The following is a 25,903-nucleotide window of genomic DNA, read 5'->3' as shown; positions in this document are numbered from 1 at the left end:
AGAAGTAGGGTATTGCTAAAAAGATAACTGAAAATGTAGAAATGACTTGGGAACTAGGCAACAAGCAGAGATTGGAAGACGTTGCCTCTTCACTCTGCTGTTTTCTTTGCTGTGCTTCTAGAAGCATTTTACATGATGTAATTCTACTTGTCTGTGCACAGGCCTTGGGAGCCACCCCTTGCATCAGTGTAGACTGGATGTTGGATGGAATCAAAGGAAATTGTGTATTTTTGTTTTTGTTGCCTGAGCTTTTGGGGTCAAAGCAAAAAACTATTGCCCAGATTAATGTCATATCATTTTCCCATATGTTTTCTTCTAGTGGTTTTGCAGTTTCAGGTTGTATGACTACATCTTTAATCCATTTGAGTTTTTTATTAAATATAGTATAGGTATGGGTCTAATTTCATTTTTCTGCACATGGATATCCAGTTTTTCTGACATCATTTATTGAAGAAACTGTCCTTTCACCATTATGTATTCTTCGCATCTTTCTTAAAAATCACTTGACTGCAAATATATGGATTTGTCTCTGAGCTTGCTATTCTTTTCCAGTGGTCTATGTACCCATCTTTATTCCAGTACTATGCTATTTTGATCACTAAAGCTTTGCAATAGTGTTTGAAGTCAGTACAAAGTCTCTAGCTTTGTTCTTTCTGCTCAAGATTACCTTAGCTATCTGCAGTCTTTTTTGGTTCCATATGAATTTTAGAATTTTTTTTCTATTTTTTTGAAGACTGACATTGGGATTTTGATAGGGATTACACTGAATCTGTAGATCACTTTGGGCAGTATGAACATTTTTAAAATATTCTTCCAATCCATGAACATGGAATATATCTTTTTATTTATTTGCGTCTTCAATTTTTCTCATCAAAGTTTTGTAGTTTTCAGTATACAGGTGTGTGTGTGTGTCTGTGTGTGTGTGTCTGTGTGTGTGTATGTGTCTGACATGGTCTGGCTGTATTGCCCAGGCTACAGTGCAATGGCGTGATCTCAGCTCACTGCAGCCTCTGCTTCCAGGGCTCAAACCATCCTTTTACCTCCACCTCCTGAGCAGCTGGGACCACAGGCGCACGTCACCACACCCAGCTACTTTTTGTTATTTTTGTAGAGATGGGGTTTTGCCATACAGATTTTACCTCCTTGGTTACATTTATTTCTAAGTATTTTATTATTTTTGATGTTTTTGTAAATGAAATTGTTTTCTTATTTTTCAAATAGTTTGCTGTTAGTGTATAGAAATGCTGATTTTTATGTGTTGATTCTATATCCTACAGCTTTACTGTATTTATTTATTAGTTCAAAGAGTTTTTTGTTGGAGCTGTTACAGTTTTCTACATATATATAAAAGCATGTCATCAGCAGCGACAGTTTCACCTCTGCTTTTCCTGTTTGGATGCCTTTTATTTCCTTCTCTTGCGTAATTGCTCTGGCAAGGACTTTCAATACAGTATTGAATAGAAACAATGAGAGCAGGAATCACTGTCTTGTTCCTGATCTTAAATGAAAAATATATACCTTAATATCTAACTTAATTGGTAAAAGATTAAATGCTTTCCCCTAAAATCAGAAACAAGGAAAAAATGTCCACTCTCACCACTTATATTCAACACTGTATTGGAAGTTCTATTCTACGCAATAGGGCAAGAGAAAGAAATAAAAGGTATCCAGATTAGAAAGGAAAAAGTAAAACTGCTCTTACTTGTAAATGACATAATTGTCTCTTTAGGAATTCCAGTATAGTAGAATAAAATTCTATTCAATTCTAAAGCAACTAAAACTAGTAAGTGAGTTTAATAAGTCTGCATGATAAAGGTAAATAAAAAAATCAACTGTATTTCTATAGACTGGTAACTAACAATTAGAACTGAAAGTTTTTTTCAAAAATATCATTAATATGAAATACTTATGGATAGATATGACAAAAGATAAGATCTATAAACTGAAAACTAAAAATCCATGCTCAGAGAAGTTAAAGACCACTTACATATATGGAGAAATATATCTTGATCACAGGTCTGAAAAGACTCGATAGTGTTAAGATGTCAATTCTCTCTAAATTCATCTGCAGTCTTTTTTGTTGAAATTGACACGTAACTCTAAAATTCATATGGAAATATAAAGAACCTATACAGCCAAAGCAACTTGGTGAGATACAAAGAACAAAGGTGGAACATTATCACCACCTGGTTTTAAGACTTACTATAAAGCAACACTAACCAAGACAACATGGTGTTAACACCATGATTGACATCTACAGACAACTATAACAAAGCTACACAGACAATTCAGTGGCAAAACAATACTCTTTCAACAGTTGGTACTGGAATGATTGTATTTCCATATACGAAATAAACTTTGACTTATACAGATGATCCATACCCCTCACCATATACAAAAATTAACTCAAAAGTATCATATGAGAGTTTTGATCACAACTGAAAACTGCACAGATCTAAAGGCAAAAATATATTCCCTTAATGATATTTTATCTATAGTGTTAATGTTTTATTTATAGTATGTTAATGTCTCCTTTAATGTTCTCAGTTTTGTGTTTTCAGATACAATTATTGAGCTAATACTGACTTCTAATTATCTTCCTATTTCTTTTTTAAAATCCTTTCATTGTTGTATCTCACACAAGATTCCTCAGTTTCTTCAACAACAGTAAACTCTGAAACGTATCAAAAGATGATGATGCTAAAAGTAATTATTAAAAAAATTCTGGTTGTTTACCTATTGCTGTTTCTGGCATAGCAAAAAGACACTTTTCTGTAGCCACTCGAAATTGCCCATGGACTGAGAGACCAACTCCCTAGAGAAAAAAGGCAAAAAAAGAAAGGAGGGGATTAAAAATATTGTTAAAAAGCAAACAAATGCACAAACATTACAAAGCAAGTAAATTATCTTTATACTCCACAGGAACTTGCTTCAGGGGATAGGTTGTCCCCACCTCCTTCAATTAACTTTGAATTCCACGAACAGCACATGACTATATTCCCCTTTATTAAACATTTACACATGAAGTCTGACCACACTCCCATCCTAAGTCTGGTCATTCTCTTCCTCCACAGAGACACATAGCTATTATCAATTTGGTAAGTAACCCACAGATTTTTTTCCCTATGTATTTCTTATATTTGAACAAATGTATCTACTTATCTGATACATATTTTATATATAATAATATATACAACTATACATACATAAAATTCACACTCTATTCCATGGCCTGCAAGGCTCTACATTACCTGGCCTAGCCTAACTCTTTGACTTTATCTCCCATCACTCTTCCCGCACTCATTCCACTAGCCATGGGGGCTTCATGCCATTCCTCCAAAATTTTAAGCTTTTACAATTTCAATTAATCATAAAACTTCTAAGATAAGAAGACATACTAGAGAAGGCCACTGCCTGCTCAATCACTGTTTTTTCTCTAAGGGAATCTGCTCTGCCCAGAGACTTTTTTTTCCTTTCCCCAGGAGGGGCTGAACTAGGGATGGGCAATGGACCCAAGGGCAGCCAATGGAGACTAACCAGAATTCAGAGGCCTGGGGCACAAAGGGGCAGGGGTGAATTAGACAAGGTTCTTACTCCTAGGTATTTAAACTAAAACACAGTGCGCAGTTGTCAGCTAATGACAGGCAGTGAAGTTTAAAGGTCATCTGACATTTGAGTTAAAGATGACATGATAGCCAAGTAAAAGTTGTTACTATATGCGGTAGAGACAAAAAAAAAAAAAAAAAAAAAAAACCCTGAGAATGCTGCAGTCTATACAAGACAGAAGACAAAACAAACACATAAAAAGAAGCAGAGATAGAAAAATAAACACACAACTTAAATTTGCCTTAAGCCCACACCTGCAGTCCAATTTTCAGGAACATAAGCAATGCTTATGGTCCCTGAACTTGTCTAATAACTGCCCCATTCTCTTTTGTGGATCTTTTTGAGTGAGTCTCTGTTCTTTCCAACTAAAATGTCTCTTCACCACATTTTCAGTTAGAACTAGACCCAGATCCTGTCGTCAGCAACACACAACATAAGTATTTGGGCCCCCAGCATATATTCACTGAAATACTGTCCTGTGCTTTCCCTCCCAACACAACCTCCTAACACTGCTGTCCCTTACTAGCCATTCCCATCACATCTTCTGGAATCTTCATTCCTTTACAAAAGAACAACCTAACAGACCAAATTATCTACAGAGGGCCCTCTCCACCTCCTGAACTCTATGGAAAAAGAAACTTAAAAGCCCCATATTACTTCACATAGAAACTACAGATCCATGCAGGGTAATTGATCCATTGATTCCATTCGTTATCTTGTATTACATAATATGTTTTGTTTCAGCATTGGCTGATAATAGTGAATTAAAGAAAATATATCAAGATATGAGTAAAAAGTTATTAATGAAAAACTATCAGAATAAGAGACCACAGACAAAAGTATCATTAAGAGCCAATTTCGAAGCCTTTCAATAAAGATGAAGGTTCGGAATAGTCAAGCCACTTCACTTGAAGATACTAGGAATACGCTGAACCATTTCAAATGTAAAACCCTAATGGCAAATTCATAACTAATTTTTCTACCTTACATCAAAGAATCTATTATAGGTTACTTGTAAGCAGTCCCCCTTAACTTCTGAAATTTGATTTTACATTTTATTTGACCATTAATCTTAGCTGATACTCCTTTGCTAGATTAAAAAGGCTCCAAAGTCTTCAAGTTTTATTGTATTAGCTAATTTTTATACAGATTCATTCTCCAAATACAATACTTTATTCCAATTCCTACTCTCCCCAAATACTCTCCCCCAAACCTACCAAACCCAGTAGTCAAATCTCATTTTTCATCAAGCTGACCACTAGCTAAATAGCTCAGCAATATTTGACAGTTGCTCATTCCTACTTTATGAAATGCTTTACTGGGTTTTGAGACACCATACATCCCTGTTTTAAAATCTAACTCATTAGTTGCTCTTTCCTTTCTCCCTGATATCAAAGTGTTGATCTGCCACAATGATTAGACGCCATCCTTCTACTCCACTTCACTCTACCCCACTGAACTCTGTCCTGTCTACTTTCATTCCCTAGGAGATCTCTTCCAGCCCTAGGATTTTAAGCACCACCTAAAACACTAATAAATTATTTCCCCATCCCTGATTTCTCTACTCAGCTATTTAACATTTCATCTTGAATGTCTAATAAGTATCTCAACCTTCACACATCAAAAGTAAATCTCTTGATTTCTCCTTAAGTGTGCTCCTCCCTCTGTTTTCATCTCTGTAAATAGCACCACAATTTACCAAGCCGCTCAGGTCAAACATCTCAGCATTACCTTCTTTCCTTCCTACCCCACAATGTAATCTATGAACTATCCTGAGAGCTTTAACTTCAAAATATATCCTGGACTGGGCCACTTTTCACCATCTACACCATTACAACCCTACTTGAAGCCTTTATCCTTTCTTGCCTGGGCTGTGTATCTTGCTTCTTTCTACTCTTGCCACAATCTATCATCTCCATACCAGTCAAAACACGCTTATTCAAATGTAAAACATATCATGTCCTTCTCCTGCCCAAAAGTCTCCAGTGACTTCCCATCACACTAAAATACTATCATGACTGATATGGTCCCATATGATCTGGTCCCTTTCTACCTCCCTGATTTTATTTATAGTCTACCATTCCCCACTTTCTCACTTTCTCTCCAGTAAGCCACACGGGCTTTCCTTTTTTTTTTTTTTTTTTTAAACTTTCTTGATGTATAATATCCACTCAAAGGTACACAAACAGTAACAAATAGTAAGTTCGCAAGCATATAGTTTCAATGAGTTAGCCCCAAATGAACACACCCATGTAACCAAAACTCAGATAAAAACTATCAGAAATTGCATTATGCACCCTGTCAGTCACTACACCCTCCATCCTTCAAGTAGCTACTATCTTGACGTCTAACAAAGGATTAGAGCTTTTCCTGGCTTAGCTAGATATAAATAGAATCACAGAATATATATTACTATCTGACTTCTTTCAGTCAACATTATGTTTGTGAGATTTTATGTTCTTGCATATAGCAGTAATTTGTTCTTTTTCACTGCATAGCATCCCTTTGTATGAATAAACACTTTGTTAATCCATTCTAATATGAATGGCTACTTGTGTTGTCTCCAGTTTTTGGCTATTGCAAATAACAATTCAGTGGCCATTCTGCATATGTTTTGGTGCATAAGTGCACACATTTTGGTCAGATATGAGTAAAAGTGTCAGGTCAAAGAGTTATTAATCAGCCAGGCATGGTGGCTCACGTCACGCCTGTAATCCCAGCACTTTCAGAGGCCAAGGTGGGCGGGTCACCTGAGATCAGGAGTTCAAGATCAGCCTGGCCAACATGGTGAAACCCTGTCTCTACTAAAACTACAAAAATTAGCCGGGCATGGTGTCATGTGCCTTTAATCCCAGCTACTTGGGAGGCTGAGGCACGAGAATCGCTTGAACCTGGGAGGTGGAGGTTGCAGTGAGTTGAGATTGCGCCACTGCACTCCAGCCTGGAGGACAGAGCAAGACTCCATCTCAAAAAAAAAAAAAAAAAAAAACCTTTTGACTCATTCAACTTTAAAATGTATCAAAATTTCCTAAGTGGTAGTACCAATTTCTACTCCACTAGCTGTATACGAGTTTGCTGTTCTACATCCTCACCAACACTTCAAGATGTCTTTCACATTTTAGCCATTCTAATGACTATATGTTAGTATTTCACTGCAGTTTTAATTTGCATATTCTTGATGATTAATGCAGCTGAGAGCTTTTCAGGTTTATTAGCTATCTGGGTATCTTTGTGAAATGTCTAACCTTTTGCTGTGAAAAGTCTGTTCTAATCTTTTGCTCTTTTTTTTTTTTTAAACTGGATTTTTGAATTGGTAGAAATTTATATATCCTAGACATGATTCCCTTATCAGATGTATACCAAATATGCTTTCAGTCTATGGCTTGCCTTTTCACTCTTTCAAGGACGGCTTGGAATGAACTGAAGTTCTCATTCTTAACATATTACAGTTTGTTCACTTTGCTTATGGTACATTTAGTGTATTATTTAAGTAATCCCTCCCTAACCCCTGGGACTGAAATTTTCTTTGTGAAAAGATTTACTTTCATTAACAGTTACGGATTATATAAAAATTTGACCATTTCATCAAAATTTTGAAATATATGAGCATAAAGTTGTACATAACATCCTCTCGTAATCTTTTTTATGGCTATGGGTTTTATAGGGATGTGCTATTTTTCATTTCTAGATTTGTAACACACTCTGCTTTTACCTTTGTCTTTAACAACTTATCACTAAGGATTTATCAATTTTAATAGTCTATAAAAATAATTTTCAGCTTTGATATTTACTGCTTATTGATTTTAATTTCTTTTTTTTTTTTTTTGTATTTTGATCATTTCATTGTGATGTCATATAAGGTTACTGCTCATGTTGCAAACATTTGGGATTTCCCTGTTATCTTTCTATCACAGATTGCAACCTTAATTCCACTGGGGACAGATAATATATTCTGTAAAACTAATCCTTTAAAATATATTAAGACGAATTCCATGGCCTATTTTGGTAAGTGTTTCATACACACATGAAATGAATGTGAATTCTGCAGTTACTGAGTGCATGTTCATTAGGTCAAGCTTATTAAACAATGTTCATTCAAATCACATATGTGCATATAAAATATGTGCATGAAAATATACGTACTCAGTACGCCTTTCTTTTATCTGTTACTGAAAGAAATACGTTTGAATCTTCTCTTTCTTATGATTGTGGTTTTACATATCTCCCCTTTTAGAGCTTTCCACTTGTTTACAAGATCAGTCATTTTTATTTACTTATTTATTTTGAGCCAGAGTCTCACCCTGTCATCCAGGCTTCAGTGCAGTGGCACGATCTTTACTCACTGCAACCTCAGTCTCCTGCGCTCAAGTGATTCTCCTGCCTCACCCTCCAGAGCAGCTGGCACTCCAGATGTACGCTGCCACACCCAGCTAATTTTGGTATTTTTAGTAGAGATGGGATTTCACCATGTTGGCCAGGCTGGTCTCCAACTCCAGGCCTCAGGTGATGCACCCACCTCGGCCTCCCAAAGCTGGGATTACAGCCATGAGTCACTGCACCTGGTCACAAAATGAGTCATTTTTATTGTATTTTTATTTTTAATTAATTTATTTTTTTGAGACAGAGTCTTGCTTTGTTGCCCAGGCTGCAGAGCAGTGGCGCAATATCGGCTCACCACAACCTCCGCCTCCTGGGTTCAAGCAATTCTCCTGCCTCAGCCTTCCAAGTAGCTGGGATTACAGGCACCCACCACCACACCAGGCTAATTTTTTTATTTTTAGTAGAGACGGGGTTTCGCCATGTTGGCCAGGCTGGTCTCACACTCCTGACCTCAGGTAACCCAACTGCCTCAGCCTCCCAAAGTGCTGGGATTACAGGCATGAGCCACTGCACCTGGCCAAGATTAGTCATTTTTATTTTTATTTTTAATTTTTAGAAGACCAATTCTGTCCACAGCGTATGAATGTTCTAGGTGAGGCTGGGGTGATGGGGAGAGTGAGGTGAAGACAGCATCTATAAATCTCATGACTTTGTTGTTGTTTTGTTTCGTTTTTTTGGAGACAGAATCTCCATCTGTCACCCAGGCTGGAGCACAGTGGCGTGACCTCGGCTCACTGCAACCTCTATGTCCTGGGTTCAAGCGATTCTCCTGCCTCAGCCTCCCAAGTAGCTGGGATTACAGGCGCATGTAACCGTGCCCTGTTAATTTTTGTATTTTTAGTAGAGACGGAGTTTCACCATGTTGGTCAGGCTGATCTCGAACACCTGACCTCAGGTTATCCGCCCACCTCGGCCTCCCAAAGTGCTGGGATTACAGGCGTGAGTCACCGCACCCTACCAAGATTAGTCATTTTTAAATGTTTGAAAATATCATACCAGGAGAGTTATTTCAGATAGGCAAAGGTTTGTTCCTATAGCTTCTCTGTTTTAGTACTAGTGTCATATTGTTCACTATGGAACTCATTAAGTAATTCTGCTTCATATTTAGTTATAAACCAAGGCTTTTCGACAAGTACTTACAAAGTATCTTTCTGCAGTTGACTGATTATAAAGTATTGACTGCACTCAATAATCAGTGATCTTAAAATGGTAAAAAGCTGAATAAAGTTTGAAACAGACTGAGCTAAGCCTTATCTTCTAAAGAAGCAAAAATGGAAATCAAGGGCTTGCTCAGTTTGGTCCCTAAGGGCTACACCTCAGGAACTAGGATAGCCTAAATTCAAGCCGTCATTCTAGGATGACCTAGAATTAAGTCCAGCTTCAAATTCTCTGAAGTCCTGACTAGACTGAGATGATCTGGGACTGCTAGCGCCCTTAGCCTGAACACCTACCAGAAACAAAGGTCCATCTTCTTTGGAGAGAGAATATCATCCTAGGACTCAAAAATATCTGCATTTTAAATACTCAGAAATAACTCAGAAATAATCAGACATATGAGAAAAGACCACAGCTAAAGGCACAACAGAAACAGACTCACAGGACATTAAAATTTAAAGGTACTATCTAACCATTCTGCAATTATGGTATGTCCTACCTCAAATAAAAGTTTTTGTCATAAAACATACGTCATGTAATATTTAAAAAGTTATACCACTTTCCTCTAGCTGGTGTGGTATGCTATCTTCTTTCTTTTAACCCTTCTGTGCCTTATATTTATGGTGTCCCAAGCACTCTGATATTCACTGTTTCTTAACTGCGTTATTATTAAACAATCATCTTCACGTAGTAATATAATCTACCATAAAGAATGTTAATATGGACAAGCATAACTAACATTTGAACAAAAATGGAAAAAGGATGTGAATGTAGTCAAACTCCTACTCTGTCGCTGTAAAAATGACTTCCTATTTAAGTTGTTGGCATCCCTAAAGGCAAAATTTAGGCAACCTAAGACTCTACTTTTTAGTTAAGAAACCTAGCTAGACGAGTTTTCAGACTGTTCAATAGGAGAAAAAAGCTGACACAGCTTTATTTTTGGCTTTAAAAGAACATCTCATTATAATTACTTTAAAAAGACAATTAAATCCATTCAAACATTTAAATATGTTAATCTGCAACTAGGAATCAGCATTCGCTCCCACATGTCCAGATATTACTATTCTAGGCAAAAAGCAATTTTTTATAACTGCTCCTTGTGGAGCAGGGCTAACCCATAGGCAATATGCCCAGAGTAGCCCAATATTAATTTTCAAAGACTGGTTAATTACAAAGATATTTAAAGTAACCAAAACAGCATGGTACTGGTACCAAAACAGATATACAGAACAATGGAACAGGATAGCGCCCTCAGAAATAACACCACACATCTAAAACCATCTAATTTTTGACAAACCTGACAAAACAAGCAATGGGGAAAGGATTCCCTATTTAATAAATGGTGGTAGGAAAACTGGTTAGCCATGTGCAGAAAACAGAAATTGGACTGCCCTTACACTTTATACAAAAATTAACTTAAGATGGATTAAAGACTTAAACGTAAGACCTAAAACCATAAAAGCCCTAGAAGAAAATCTAGGCAATACCATTCAGGACATAGGCATGGGCAAAGACTTCATGACTAAAACACCAAAAGCAATGGCAACAAAAGCCAAAATTGACAAATGGGATCTAATCAAACTAAAGAGCTTCTGCACAGCAAAAGAAACTGTCATCAGTGTGAACAGGCAACCTACAGAGTGGGAGAAAATTTTTGCAAGCTATCCATCTGACAAAGGTCTAATATCCAGAATCTACAAGGAACTGAAACAAATTTACAAGAAGAAAAAAAATCAAAAAGTGGGCAAAGGATACGAACAGACACTTCTCAAAAGACATTTATGTGGCCAACAAACACATGAAATAATGCTTATCATAACTGATCATTAGAGAAATACAAATCAAAACCACAATGAGATACCATCTCACACCAGTTAGAACGGTGATTATTAAGAAGTCAGGAAACAACAGATGCTGGCAAGGATGGGGAAAAATGGGAACGCTTTACACTGCTGGTTGGAGTGTAAATTAGTTCAACCATTGTGGAAGACAGTTTGGTGATTCCTCAAGGATCTAGAACCAGAAACACCATTTGACCCAGCAATCCCATTACTGGGTATATACCCAAAGGATTATAAATCATTCTACTATAAAGACACACGCACACATAGGTTTACTGCAGCACTAGTCACAATAGCAAAGACTTGGAACCAACCTAGATGCCCATCAATGATAGACTGGATAAAGAAAATGTGGCACATACACACCATGGAATACTATGCAGCCATAAAAAAAAAAAAAGAGTTCATGTCCTTTGCAGGGACATGGATGAAGCTGGAAGCCACCATTCCCAGCAAACTAACACAGGTACAGAAAACCAAACACCATATGGTCTCACTCATAAGTGGGAGTTGAATAATGAGAACACATGGACACAGGGAGGGGATCATCACACACCGGGGCCTGCCAGGAGGCGGGGAGCAAGGGGGACGGACAGCATTAGGACAAATACCTAATACATGCGGGGCTTAAAACCTAGATGATGGGTTGACAGGTGCAGCAAATCACCATGGGACATGTATACCTGCATGTTCTGCACATGTATCCCAGAACTTAAAGTAAAATAAAAATTTTAAAAAGTACTAGCAAAAATAAATTTAGTTATTACGCGTTTTTTTTTTTTTAAAGATATTTAAAGTTATTTTAAGGCATAGTTAACCACCCATGATTTATATTAATGGCAAGATTAATCCCTCAATGCATAAACACAGACACACATAAACAATTCAGCTTGGTGCTCGAAAGGTAAATATTCCAAAGTAAACAGTTGATAACCAGAGTAAAGAAGACAACAAACTCAGAAAGATACACAATGGGGTGACAAAAAGTCATGGATTTAAATCTAACCAGAGGGAATGAGTAAGCTCCTGCCCAGAATAAACACTGCATCACAGTATTGGAGAGTATGTGATAGCCTACCACTATCACTCAGGATAAATGGTGCTTTGAAATAGCACCACTTCAATTTCTTTTGTTAGAAATTCAAGTAGATTTGTCATCACACATGCTTTCAGTATGGCATAACAGTTACCATTATGACTATTAAATAAGTTTCTTAATGTATCTCTGGGACCACATGCATTAGATTAACAGAACAGCAGGCTGCAAAGTAAAAACAAAGGCTTTTTACTATGTTTCTCATATTAATGGGCTCATATTGCATCTTAATACATATTAATATATTGATTATATGATAATATATTTTAATAGACTAACACATAGAGATTAGCACCAAACAGTTTTTGCTATTGGGTATATATAATTCATGTTATTTTTAGACAAAAATGATATTCAACAACAAATAATTGAGAGAAAATATTAAACTTATTTACGTATTAACAGTCTACTATTCTAGGAGGTCCAGCCCAAAATTAAATTCATCTCCCTTCACTCTCCCCAGCTCACTCCATAGCCACTCTTCTTCTCAAATCTTAGTAAATAGTGCCACCATTCATCCCATGGCCCAGCCTAGAAACCTAAAAGTCATTCTTACTCACCTTTATCCATCACATAAAATCAATCCATCATCAAAACCCATCAAGTCTTCTCCAAAATCTCCCTCTTAAATCTAACTATCTACCCTTTCATTATCTCTACCCTACTTTTCTTTTTTCTTTTTTTTTGAGAGAGAGTCTCGCTCTGTCATCCAGGCTAGAGGGCAGTGGCGCAATCTCAGCTCACTCCACCTCCTGGGTTTCAAGCGATTCTCCTGCATCAGCCTCCCAAGTAGCTGGGATTACAGGTGTGTGCCACTGGGCCCAGCTAACTTTTTGAATTTTCAGTAGAGACAGGGTTTCGCCATGTTGGCAAGGCTGGTCTCATACTCCCAACCTGAGGTGATCCACTGCCTCAGCCTCCCAAAGTGCTGGGATTACAGACGTGAGCCACCGAGTCTGGCCTCTATCTTACGTTAAATCACCATAATCTCTCACCCAGTTCCCTGCAACAGCTTCCTAAATAATCACTTTACTTCCAATCCCACCCTCCTCCAGTCAATTCTTCACACCAGAGTTATCTTTCTAAAATGCAAATCTGTTCTAGACATTGCCCCTGCTAAAAAGCACTTAATTAGCTCTCCATATTGATCTGAAGATCAACTACTTAACACATCCTATAAGAGAGCTGATCTGGCTTCTTGTTTACCTCTATGGCCTCAGAATTTAACCCCTATCTCCTCCACAGTCTAAAATGTAGGCACACTGAACTCTGCTCAAATACGAATTCTCTCTTATCTCTTTTTCACATATGCTATTATCTTCCCACTCACACACTGTCACTCAACACTGCATCAAACCCTTACACAAATGAACCAACCATATTGCATTCTTTTACTACTCTCGACTTTTCATTAAATTCCTCCTTCCTTAAGTCTCAGCTTAAATATAACTTCCTCCAAGAGGCTTTCCCTACACTACCCCCATCACACTATTCACACATACACACAGTTAAGGCTAGTATTGTTTAATGTATTTCCAGACTACCCCATATTTGCCTGTTTGGACAGTAAGCTCTAGGAGAAAGGAAAACATGCCTGTTTTGTTCAGTATTTTATCACCAGAGCCCAACCAGTATCGAGCACATCTAGACATTCAGTAAGTTTTGCACTTTCTTGAGTAAAATAGTTGAGAACAATCTCAAATGATGGCTAAAGTCATTAATAATGAGGCTCTAGCTAGTTTCAAAGCTCACATATCCATATATCCTCAGGGGAATGAGCTCGTTTTACAGGCTAAGAGCTCTCCTTCACCTTTCTTCTCTGAAATACTTTCATGCCTCAATAAGAAACAGAAACCTCTGGACCAAAAATCATCCAAACCAACATGGTTGGGGCAGAATCAAGGCCAGATGAGAAAGGCACAGGGCAAAAGGTGCCTGCCACTTGACCTTGAATCTAGGTGGTTTCATATTACAAATGAAAGGAACCCAAAACCTCACCAATATGGCCACAGGAAATGGCCACGGGGGAAAAAAAAAAAACTCCCTGTACATCTCAGAATCTGTAAGTTTGTCAAAATTGCCAAGAATATCTATACTCCTAGCAAGTCAAAAATTTCCCAGAATACAATACCTTAATGGGGAGGCAGGGGGACAGAAGGCAGTGAAGTCAAGTTCTTGGTAAGAAAATGAAAGCGCTCTCCATCTTAGACATCCCTGGGCTAAAGGGTAGATGGAAATGGGGTATAGGAAAGTAAAAAACAGGGCTCTATCTAATAAGACAAGTGGTAAAATACAATTAAACAGACCATCTGTGGTATATTGCCAAGCACCAGAGGAACATCACTTAGATGATAATCCATTACGTCTTGAAAAATCAATATAACCCAATGCTTACCTGTTAAAAAAAAAAAAAAAACTCATTAAGACACTAAATGACCCTGAAAATTTACTGTAAGAAACTACACAACTCAAAGCAATCCTACGGCCAGGCGTAGTGGCTCATGCCAGTAATCCCAGCAATTTGGGAGACTGACCAACATGGTGAAACCTGAACTCTATTAAAAATACAAAAATTAGCCAGGTGTGGTGGCACACGCTTGTAATCCCAGCTACTCGGGAGGCTGAGGCAGAAGAATTGCTTGAATCCAGGAGGTGGAGGTTGCAGTGAGCCAAGATCACACACTACTGCACTCCAGCCTGGGTGACAGAGCAAGACTCCGTCTCAAAAATAAACGAAAATAAAAATAAATAAATAAATAAATAAATAAATAAAAGCAATCCTAACTCTCCCCTAATAAGACAGAAGGAAATCTAAGAGAATCTCATCTAGGAATGAGGAGAGATCTACCGCTCTCTATCAAAACAAGATATCCATCCATAGTTGGAGAAAGTTCAATAATCAATATAGATAAAAACGAATGCATATAAAAATACACCCTAAACACTTAGAAGTCCAAGGGAAATTTCCCTTTATCTTTCCTTTCTCAGCTCCTGCTGTGTTACTGATATTTCAGTCTTAAAGAAAGCTCTTTTCGGCCGGGCGCGGTGGCTCAAGCCTGTAATCCCAGCACTTTGGGAGGCCAAGACGGGCAGATCACGAGGTCAGGAGATCGAGACCATCCTGGCTAACACGGTGAAACCCCGTCTTTACTAAAAAAATACAAAAAACTAGCCGGGCGAGGTGGCGGGCGCCTGTAGTCCCAGCTACTCGGGAGGCTGAGGCAGGAGAATGGCGTAAACCCGGGAGGCGGAGTTTGCAGTGAGCTGAGATCTGGCCACTGCACTCCAGCCTGGGTGACAGAGCGAGACTCCTTCTCAAAAAAAAAAAAAAAGAAAGCTCTTTTCATTATCTTCCACTTTTTTTTTTTTTTAAAGAGATTTAAATGACATAGGTGAGTGGGAAGAAGTATACCAAAGGAAGCTGAACTCACAAGTTTCTCTAAAAATCTTAATAAAATTATTTCATCTCTTCTTTCATAAACTCTCAGGTTCTTTTTTTTTTTTTTTTTTTTTTTTTTTTCCCTGTATCAGGGTCTCGGATGCAGTGGCACAATCATGGCTCACTGCAGCCTTGAATTCCTAGACTCAAACAATCCTCCTGCCTCAAACTTCCCAAGTAGCTGGGACTACAGGCATGCACCACAATGCCTGGTTAATTTTTTGGAGACACAGTCTAGCTATATTGCCAAGGCTGGATTTGAACTTCTGGTCTCAAGTGACTCTCCCATGCTGGCCTCCCAAAGCGCTGGAATTACAGGCATGGGCCACTGCACCCGGCCTCTCAGGTTCCATACTAAGTAAAATAAATGTTGTTATGAAAAACGCAGCACTTTATTATTTAATTAAAAAATGGTTTCTTAAAATGTCTTCTATTCAGCTGTCACTAATAGCAAAAAACAGAACACCTTTTAAAACTGAAAAAGGTACCTATTATGTCTAACAAAATTTTGCAATATATTAACATAATTCAATCTTTGAGCACTGTTCATTCTTTTTATGAAAACAAGAACATGTCTTCAATGACATTAATCAGTGGCTAAACATAATCTGATTCAGTAGTTCCCATTTAACTGAGCACTAGTCAACTTTCATGTGGGTGGTTTGTACTGCAATAAAGTCATTTGGGTAATGTATATGCTCATTATTTTTATTCCATTCCAGTTCCCACTTCTCTAGTCATGACAACATGCCCTTTCTAAAATACGCTTTAAAACTTAATTTTCTATTACTGATTGTGGGCGGGGGGGCGGATTTTCCCCTTACCCTTCTGAGTTCTTAGCTGGGACTGCTGTAACAAGACAGACCAACAAGAGAAAAACAGTTTATTAACATGTACACCTCATGTATACATAGGAGATTATCCAGGAAGAAATAAGAACTCTCCAAGAGAGGGCCTAGAACTCCAGCTTACATAGCAACTTCAACTAGAAAGAAGAATGTGAAGGAAGGTAACCACAAAAAGCATGGTAAATAAGAGAAACGATTGTTTTGCAGATTTAAGTCGCTGCCTCTGTTAATAGGAGTCTCTTGCCATTTGGTCATCCTTCTCTTCCCCAGAAAGGGAGACACTCTTACAAATAGAGATTTCCTTTCTAGGTACACATTTCTCTTACAAAAAAGTAACTTGTACTGTTTTCAGAGATGACCCTGTGTCTGCTGGTTCTCAAAATAATCTGCTCAAAATAATCCTTATGCCAAAGTGGCATATTTACGGTGGCATATTGTGGTCTCCTATAATCACAAAATCCTCTCACTAGCAGCATCTTAAGAGCACTTTGAGAAACACAAAAACAATACCATACTGTGCCGTATTTTGAGTTAGGTTGGGTAGCCAACTTCATTTCTATTCTAAAATGCAAGAGGTGGTGGAGAAAAGAAAGACTAGAGGGAGAGAGAGAAGGAGAGAAGAACCTAAAATGTTCTTTAAACCCAATTCAGTTGGGGAGGGAAATAGGAGTGGTACTACATGTATGAAACAAAAATTTAAGGATTTTCCTCTGTTCTATATCTACTTAATTTTATTTTTTAAACAAATCTGCATTTCTGTTATATTCAAGGAATCTTCAAAAAGTTCACGGAATATGCATTATTACAAAAAAACTATGCATGAACTTCAAATTTTTTTGTATGAACATAAACTCTTACTAACTTGCCATAACATACCAGAACAGGATCTAGCTTGAGGTCGTAAGAGGGATAAGACAGCGCTTTTGAAAGAGCCCCTATCAGAGCAACATAAATTCTGCTAAAATTGAAGCAAGAACAAGTATCAAATTTATGGTAAAGCTTGTGTGGAAGAAAAGTAAAATCACTGGTGAGTTGTGAAAAGTCTGTGAGGAAAATGCCTCAAAGATATCAACAGTTTACAAATAGATAACTCATTTTAAGAAGGCATGAGAAAATGTTCAAGATGCCAACAATGGCAGACCATCCACATTAATTTGTGAGAAAAAAAATTCATCTTGTTTGTGCCCTAACTGAAGATGATCAATGGTTAACGGCATGAACAATAGCTAATGTCACAATTCTTTTATAATTGGTTCAGTTTACACAATTCTGACTAAAAAATTAAAGCTGAGCAAACTTTCCACCCGATGAGTGCCAAAATCATTGGACCCAGATCTGCTGCAGACAAGAACAGATCTTTCAACGGAAATTTTGAGTGAGACTGCGATCCTGAAGCATTTCTTTGAAGAACTGTAACAGCAGATGAAACATGGCTTTACCAGTATGATCCTGAAGATAAAGCACAACCACAATGGCTACCAAGAGAAGTGGTCCAGTCAAAGCACAAGCAGACTGGTCAAGAGCAAAGGTTGGCAACAATTTTTTGGGATGCTCAAGGCAGGCTGCTGGCTGACTTTCTGGAGCACCAAAGAACTATCATAAAAACTTAGCCAACGCTTTAGCAGAAAAACGCCCAAAGTTTCATCAGAGACTCCTCGTACACTACGTAAATGCCCCTGCTTATTCTGCTCATCAAACAAGAGCAATTTTGAGAGTTTCAATGGGAAATTATTAGGCATCCACCTTATAACCCGATCTGGTTCCTTCTGACTCCTTTATGTTTCCTAATTGATACAGATTGGATATCTGTACCCTCCAAATCTCATGTTGAAATTTATTCTCCAACATTTGAGGTGGGGCCAAATGGAAGGTATTTGGGTCATGGGGGCAGATCGCTCATTAATGGCTTGGTATATCCCCACAGTAATGAGTAAGTTCTCGCTCTATCAGTTCATACAAAAGCTGGCTGTTTAAAAGAATGTGGTGTCTCCTTTCTTTCTCACTCCCTCTCTCGCTATGTGATATGCCAGCTCTCCTTCCCCTTCTGCTATAACTGGAAGTTACCTGAAGCCCTCACCAGAAGCAAATGCTAGTGCCATGGTTCTTGTACACCCTGCAGAACTGTGAGCCAAATAAATTACCCAGCCTCAGGTATTCTTTTATAGCAACCCAAACAGAGTAACACACCAATCTTTAAAAATCTGTAAATAGCACCCTTTTATCTTCAGTTGCCAATATAAAAAAGACTGCATTTACTTAAATTCCCAGGACCCTCATTTATTTAGGGATGGACTAAATGACTGGTATCACTGCTGACAAAAGAAGTATCTTAAATTTGATGGAGCTTATGTTGAGAAAAAAATTATTTTTTATTTCTATCTTAATTAATTCCATTTTTCCACAAACTTTTTGAAGTCCCCTCATATTAGCTTAAGAAAATGCAACCCTAGATGTTTTATATAAAGGGCAAAAGGATAAAAAAATTTGTCTTCCCCAGAAACAGAATAAATTTAGTCATTTAAGTATCTATTCATAAAAAAATTGTTTCAGAAACGCTGGAATAATTTCACATAATTCTGATCTACCATGTGGAGAACTCAGTAACATTTTTATTTTACTGTATTTCAAAAAACTGAGTAAATGAATTTCTAAAATCTTAAAGATAACAGAATTTAGCAATCCCGGGACTCTACAAAATGCTGTGCTACTCTTCATGGTGGGTAACGAGAGAAAATAAAACTGTCATTTTCTATACTGGAAAAAAATAATACCTTTTATAATAAAAACAAAAGGAAAGCAGGGGGAACCAAGCTCTATGGCGCCATCTTTTGGACTGTACAAATTTTTAACAAAATTCTTTCTTACATTATTGTAAGAAAAAATTTATTGACCAGAATCAAACAAGTACTATTCCTATGCCTTTTAAGGTGGGTGGATCACTTGAGGCCAGGAGTTCAACACCAGCCTGGCCAATGTGGTGAAATCCCATCTCTACTAAAAATACAAAATTAGCTGGGTGTGGTGGCAGGGGCCTGTAATCCCAGCTCCATATTATTCTCACAGTTCTTTCTGTACTAGGGTATGCTAAATAAGCGGAAGTCATTGAACTGAGACTGTCTCTCTGCACTTTGAGTTCCTGCATAAAAAATTGCAAACTTAGTATAGAAATAAACTGAAACCTAATTTAAGAGTATAGTTTTGTAACAAACAGCCAAGTTTCAGCCAATCATAGGCAGCCAGCTGATCAGACCATACCCATACAGGGTGAACATCTCATCACACCATGCCCAAATAAGGCAAATGCCTTGTGGTAGCCAATCAGGTAATTTCTCTAATGTGCTTCCACATTCAGCCTATGGAAGCTCACTGCTCATGTTGCAAGGTGGAGCTCTCTCAACCTCTTCTGGTTCTGCATGCTGCCAGATTCATGAATTGTTCTTTGCTCAGATAAAGTGTTAAATTTGTATGAAGTTTTTCTTTTAACAGATTAAAAATGTATCTATACTAAGCCTACACTAAGCAATTATGTGTAATTCTAAAATTCTACTAAAAATTCTGAAAATAAGGGCTTTTTTAACAAACTATAGTCTGAACACCTTACAAAAATTGTTCCTAAAGTGAACTCCTCTCCCCCTAGAATCATCATTATCTGAGAACTTGTTAGAAATGCAAATTCTTGGGCCATATTCCAGACTAAACTAGAAATGGGGCAAGGAAATAATCTGCTTTTTTTTTTTTTTTTTTTAAGATGGAGTCTCACTCTGTCACCCAGGCTGAAGTGCAATGGCACAATCTTGGCTCCCTGCAACCTCCACCTCCCAGGTTCAAGCAATTTTCCTGCCTCAGACTCTGGAGTAGCTGGGATTACAGGACCCTGCCATTACACTCAGCTAATTTTGTATTTTTAGTAGAGATGGGATTTTACCACATTGGCCAGGCCAGTTGAACTCCTGGCCTCAAGTGACCCACCCGCCTAGGCCTCCCAAAGTACTAGGATTACAGGCATGAGCCACCGTGCCCAGCCTAGAATCTGCTTTTTCACAAGCCCTCCAGGTTATTCTGATACAAACTAAAATGTGAAAAACAGTATTTGGGAGATTTAGAAAAAAGTCACAGGAGACACAACCACACACAAGAACCTGCTGAGCAACAGTTTTTAACCTTACCTTCACATTGGTAACACCAGGGAGCTTTAAAAATCCTAGGTCTCATCGCGCCACTGCACTAAAGCCTGGGCGACAGAGCAAGACTCCATTTCAAATAAAAAATAAAAAATAAAAAGCCTAGGTCTCACTCCACTATCCAATTTGATGATTATGGGAGATAAGGAAAGCCTAGGCACTGGAATTTTAAAAAGACTCCCAAATGATTCTAAAGTGCAAACAAGGTTGAGTGCCACTGATCTAGAGGATTACATTTTCAGAAGTTAGAGTTCATAAAACATCTTATATTAAGAAATGCTGGTGTCTTAAATTTTCTGTTGCTGTAACTGAATATCTGAGACTGGGTAATTTACAAAGTAAAGGAATCTATGTCTTACAGCTCTTCTGGAGATTGGGAAATCCAAGGTTGAGGGGCCATATCTGTTGAGGGCCTCCTTGCTGGTGGGGACTCTCTGCAGAGCCCAGCAGCAGCGCAAGGCATCATGTGGTGAGGGGGCAAAAGCATGCCAAACTGGCTTTTAAAACAGACCCACTCCCATGGTAATTAAACCATTCTTCCTGTGATAACCTATTAATCCAAGAATGGATCAAACTACTCTACCCTCAGGACCCCATCACCTCTTCAAGGCCTCACTTCTTAATACTGTTATATTCAGGATTAAGTTTCAACATGAGTTTTGGTGAGGACAAATATTCAAACCATAGCATTCCATCCCTGACCTCCCAAACTCATATCCTTCTCACATACAAATACATTCACTCCAGCTCCATATCCTCAAAGTATTAACTTGTTTCAGCACCAACTCGAAATTCCAAAGTCCAGAGTCCCATCTATGAAGGCTGTGAAATCAAAACAAGTTATCTACTTCCAAGATACAATGGTAGGACAGGTATAGGGTATACATTCCTATAAAAACTAAAGTAGAGGTTCCTCTTCAAAGAGACTTTCCTCCCTGTCTAATTAGGAATAAGTAGTAAATTCTCTTAGAAGCAAAATTTATTCAAAGACCTGTGCTAACATTCTTAGATACCTGCTAGCCTTAATAAAGAAATCAATGTACTTTGTGTTCTTAGCTCCCACAATTTAGCCTAAATATTTGCCCTGGCATGCTTATACTGGTACAAGCAAGCATTAGGTCATAGCCTGTTCCTCTTCCTTATTTGGAGGGGTTTTTACCTTGCTCAGCATTCCACAAGTTACCTCCTCCTTCCTTTGTTCTCCTCTGCCTTTGCTTCTTTTAGAAAGTTCCAATCAGGACAAATACAGAATGTGAGGTCCCATTCCAGTCAACGGAAACCAGACACAGCAGTAGGGTGAATTGTCAGGTTATAAATGATCCTGTCTCCCCTGTTTGCTGTACTCTCGTGGCAAAACTGCTGGCAAGTGTACTCTTTCTGCATAAAGTAAAATGGCCTTCCTGAGAAAATTAAATTTACGTTCAAGTGCTATTTCTTTGCAGCACCGGGGAACAAGCATTTCTAACATTCCCATTCTAAAAGGCAGAAATAGGCCAAAAGAAAGGAGTAACAGGCCTCAAGTAAGTCTAAACCCTGGGAAAGAAGACATTAACTCTTAAAGCTACAGAGTAATCTCCATTCCATGTTTGAATCCTGTGCACACTGGGGTGGGGTTGGGGAGGTGGGCTCGCAAGGTATCAAGCAACCCTACTCCTAGAGCTTTCTGAGCTCAACCAGTTAAGAGTAGGTAGCTAGGCAGACGTGAGCAGGGCAGAGGACTCCCCCACACCCAGAATGTCAGGTGACCATCAAGTGATGGTCAGGAGGTTGTTAAACTGTCTTCCTAAAATAACTGGTCACAGCTGGCAGCAGGGAAAGGCAGTCTCCCAGCAGATAGAAAACACCTGAAGCTGGTGATCAGCAGCTTCCCATTAAGATCTCAGGAGTTGGGCCAGTGGGCTCAAGTATGTGCACTAAGACGCAAAATGGCCGAGTTTAACTGGTATATGACCTTCCTCTAAAAATGTTCAACTTAGCAAGGCAGAAATGCCTCAAATGAGCATGCACACAACTTGAGTAAACATACTGAGGATGTGGTCCCTCTGGAGTGCTGGCAGGCCACTACACATGCGGATAGCCCACCCCAAGGAAAAATCAAGGCAGGAGAAACTCAAACCCCGGAACCACGCCATTGTATAAAACCCCAAGTCAAGGGCTAAACAGAACACCTGAATCTCTCAAATTGCTTGCTTGGTCCTCTTCCAAGAATACTTTACTTCCCATTGTTCCTGTTCTAAAACTTTTTAATAAACTCTCACTCTTGCTCAAAAACTTGCCTTGGTCTCTCACTCTGCCTTACGCCCCTTGGACAAATTCTTTCCTTCGAGGAGGCAAGAATCAAGTTGCTTCAGACCTGTACGGATCCACCACTGCTAACAAGCCCACACTTCAGCTTTCTCCAGTTGAAGTTACAAACTGGTGCCATGTGCTGCCAGTGGGTCACAGTTCTAGAATCTCAAGGGCAGCTCTAGCTCTGACCTCACAATTCCACTTGGCATTCTCCAGAATGGGCTCTCTGTGGTGGCTCCACCCCTGCAACAAGTCTCTGCCTGGACACCAGACTGTCTATAATATATCCTTTGAAATCTAGGTAGAGGCTCACATGACTTCCTAGCTCTGCTTTCTGACAGCCTGAAGAATTAGCACCACATGGATGCCACCAAGGCTTATGGCTTTTATCTTCTGGAGCTGCAGGTCAAGTTGCACCTAGGGCCACTTGAGCCACAGTGAGGACAACTGAGGAGCACTGTGCTGGAATTCTGGGAGCAGAGGCCCAAAGCAGCCAAGGGCAGTAAGCTTATAGGCAGAGGCCCAAGTCCATCACCCAAAACCATTTGTGCTAGAGCTCTGGGCCTGTAATGAGAAAGGGAGGCTCAAAGATCTCGGAAATGCCTTGAGGGTCTTTCTCCCATTGTCTTGATAATCCCTTCTATTAAGTACTACTCTCCTTAGCAAAAATTGCTGGGCCACACCTTGGTTTCTTCTCCCAAAAAATTTTTGCACTCTTTACAAGGCCAGGCTGAGAGTTTTCCAAATCTTTCTGCTTTCTTTCCCTTTTGATTATAAATTTCATCTTCAGTCATTTTTTTCCCTCTCACAGCTTAATGTAAGCTATTAAAAGTAGCCATGCAGCAGCCTGAATGCTTTGCGGGTTAGATAGGTCTTCTTCCAGGCATTCTAATTCACGGCTCTAAAATCCTGAATTCCATAAAGCCCTCAGACATGGACCCAATCCAGCCAGGTTCTTTGCCACTTTATTACAAGGATGCCCTTTACTCCAATATCTTGTTCCTCATTTTCATCTGGGTCCTCATCAAAATGGCCATTACTGTCCATATTTCTATTAGCATTCTGCCCATGATCACTTAAATAATCTCTAAGAAGTTCCACATTTTCCCCAGCCTTGTCTGTCTGAGCCCTCACCAGAATCACCCTTAATGTTCCATTCACAGCGATACAGGGTTTTTTCTATCCTGCTCCTCCAAACTCTTTCAAGCGTTTATCCATTACCCAATTCCAAAGCCACTTCCACATTTTCAGGTATTTGTCATTAGCAACACTTCTCAGTACCAATTTTCTGTCTCAGTCCATTTTGTGCGACTGTAACAGAATACAGACTGGGTAACTTATAAAACAAAATTTAAAAACGGGTTTATTTAGGTGATGGTTCTACAAACCAGAAAGTTCAAGATTGAGAGGCTGCATCTGGCAGCTTCTAGTGAAGGCCTTATGTTACATGAAAACATGGCAGAGAAATAGAAGAGGTACCAGGCACATGTAAAAAGCCCAAAACATAGGAAGCAACCTCACGTTACAACAACCTGCTCTCGCAGAAACTAACATTCCCACAAGAGCTAACCCAGTCTTGCAAGAAAGATACTAATCCATCTTAACAACATAATCACCTCTTAAAGGCACCACCTCCCAACACCACCACATTGGAAACAAGCCTCAACATGGGTTTTGGTGGGGACAACCCATGCTCAAATCACAGAAGTTTGTAAATCCGACGTGAAAAGTGTGGCCTTCAAAACCAAGATAAACACAAAACCCCAGTACTAAAAAAAAGAGACTGTTCACTTCCAGCCTGTTGTTTACCCTTTCAAAGGCTATACAAGATATTTATTATTTAGGGTATAATTGTTTAAAAATTTCTCTATAACTGTACATTCCTAGTTGTTATGGGAAAGCCAAAACAAAAAAAATGTAGGATAATCCTTGCCCTTTCCAGACCATCTAATACAATTGGGAAGATGAGATATAAAGTAACAATAAAGTACAAACACCAAATTTAGAGTACAGACTGAAAGCACTGACTCAATGGAAGAAGAAATCACATCCAATTGTAGTGTAAGTTGAGCATCCTGAATCCAAAACTCTGAAATCTGAAATGCTCCAATGAGCATTTCCTTTGAGTATCACGTTGGTGCTCCAAATATTTCAGATTTTGGAACATTTCAGATTTCAGATTTTTGGATTTAAGATTTAAGTTGTTAGATATGAGTTCTAAATTTCTCTTCAAAGGATCAGTGTCAGTATGTTCAATTCTTTGCCTTCTACTTTTAAACTTAACTTCCCCATAACGCAACCTTTTTCGATTATCTGCTCCACCCTGACTCATTCCAATTTACTGCTCTGCCATAACCATTTTTTCTGCCAAACCACTCACACCATCACTCTCTTTAAATTAGCCAATCAGAATTAGTTTAGCCTGTCTGGTCTAACCCTAGCCAACAGGGGAATGACACAGCAGCAGGGGCCATGTTTATCAGGAATAAGAACTCCTTCCCCCTTCCTTTTCCAGGTGTGTGCTCACCACTGCTCCATCTGTAAGGGCACACCCTTCTACAGAAGTACATCGCCTTGCTGAGAATTAAAAATAAAATGTTATATTCGAGTGCTATTTCTTTTGCAGCACTGAAACTTTATTTATAACATATTGCAAATATTCCAAAATCCAAAACACTCCTGGTCCTAAGCATTTCAGACAAGAGATGCTCAATCCATACTATGTATGACTATTAAAAAAGAGGGTAGAACTTCAGTCTTTAAGGATGCATGTGGTTGGGCATACCTGATGGAAGAAAAGACACAATTTTTTTAAGGGAGCAGATAAAATATAGTATAAAACAAACTTTCTAAGGGGTTCCTCATCTGAACCACAGATCACCGCAAATGATGTGATTATATTCTCAATTCTTCCAAGGATAGTACATAACTAGTACCATTCAAGAAGCACAGGACAGAAATAGTAACTAATTTATTATATTCAAGGATGGCTTAGAGCCCTATTTCTCAAATTAACATGACTCAGAATTACTTGGAGAGCTTGGCTTGTTCAAACAGACTGCTAGGCC

At 38.6% G+C, this 25,903-nt stretch overlaps 1 protein-coding gene across 3 annotated transcripts in view; it reads right to left on the bottom strand.

The window, feature by feature from the left end:
• Positions 1–25,903, bottom strand: part of HIBCH (3-hydroxyisobutyryl-CoA hydrolase) — a 124,967-nt gene that overhangs the window by 56,756 nt on the left and 42,308 nt on the right. For all 3 annotated transcript variants that reach the window (XM_010379746.2, XM_010379747.2, XM_030916577.1), the window contains one exon: positions 2,737–2,815. In XM_010379746.2, coding sequence (XP_010378048.1) covers positions 2,737–2,815 — 79 coding nt within the window. The remainder of the gene's footprint in view (positions 1–2,736; positions 2,816–25,903) is intronic.

This window comes from Rhinopithecus roxellana, chromosome 14 (assembly GCF_007565055.1).
Source record: "Rhinopithecus roxellana isolate Shanxi Qingling chromosome 14, ASM756505v1, whole genome shotgun sequence".
Lineage (NCBI taxonomy): Eukaryota > Metazoa > Chordata > Mammalia > Primates > Cercopithecidae > Rhinopithecus > Rhinopithecus roxellana.
Note: the sequence above shows the minus strand (reverse complement) of the source record. Positions and strands in the feature narration are given on the sequence as shown.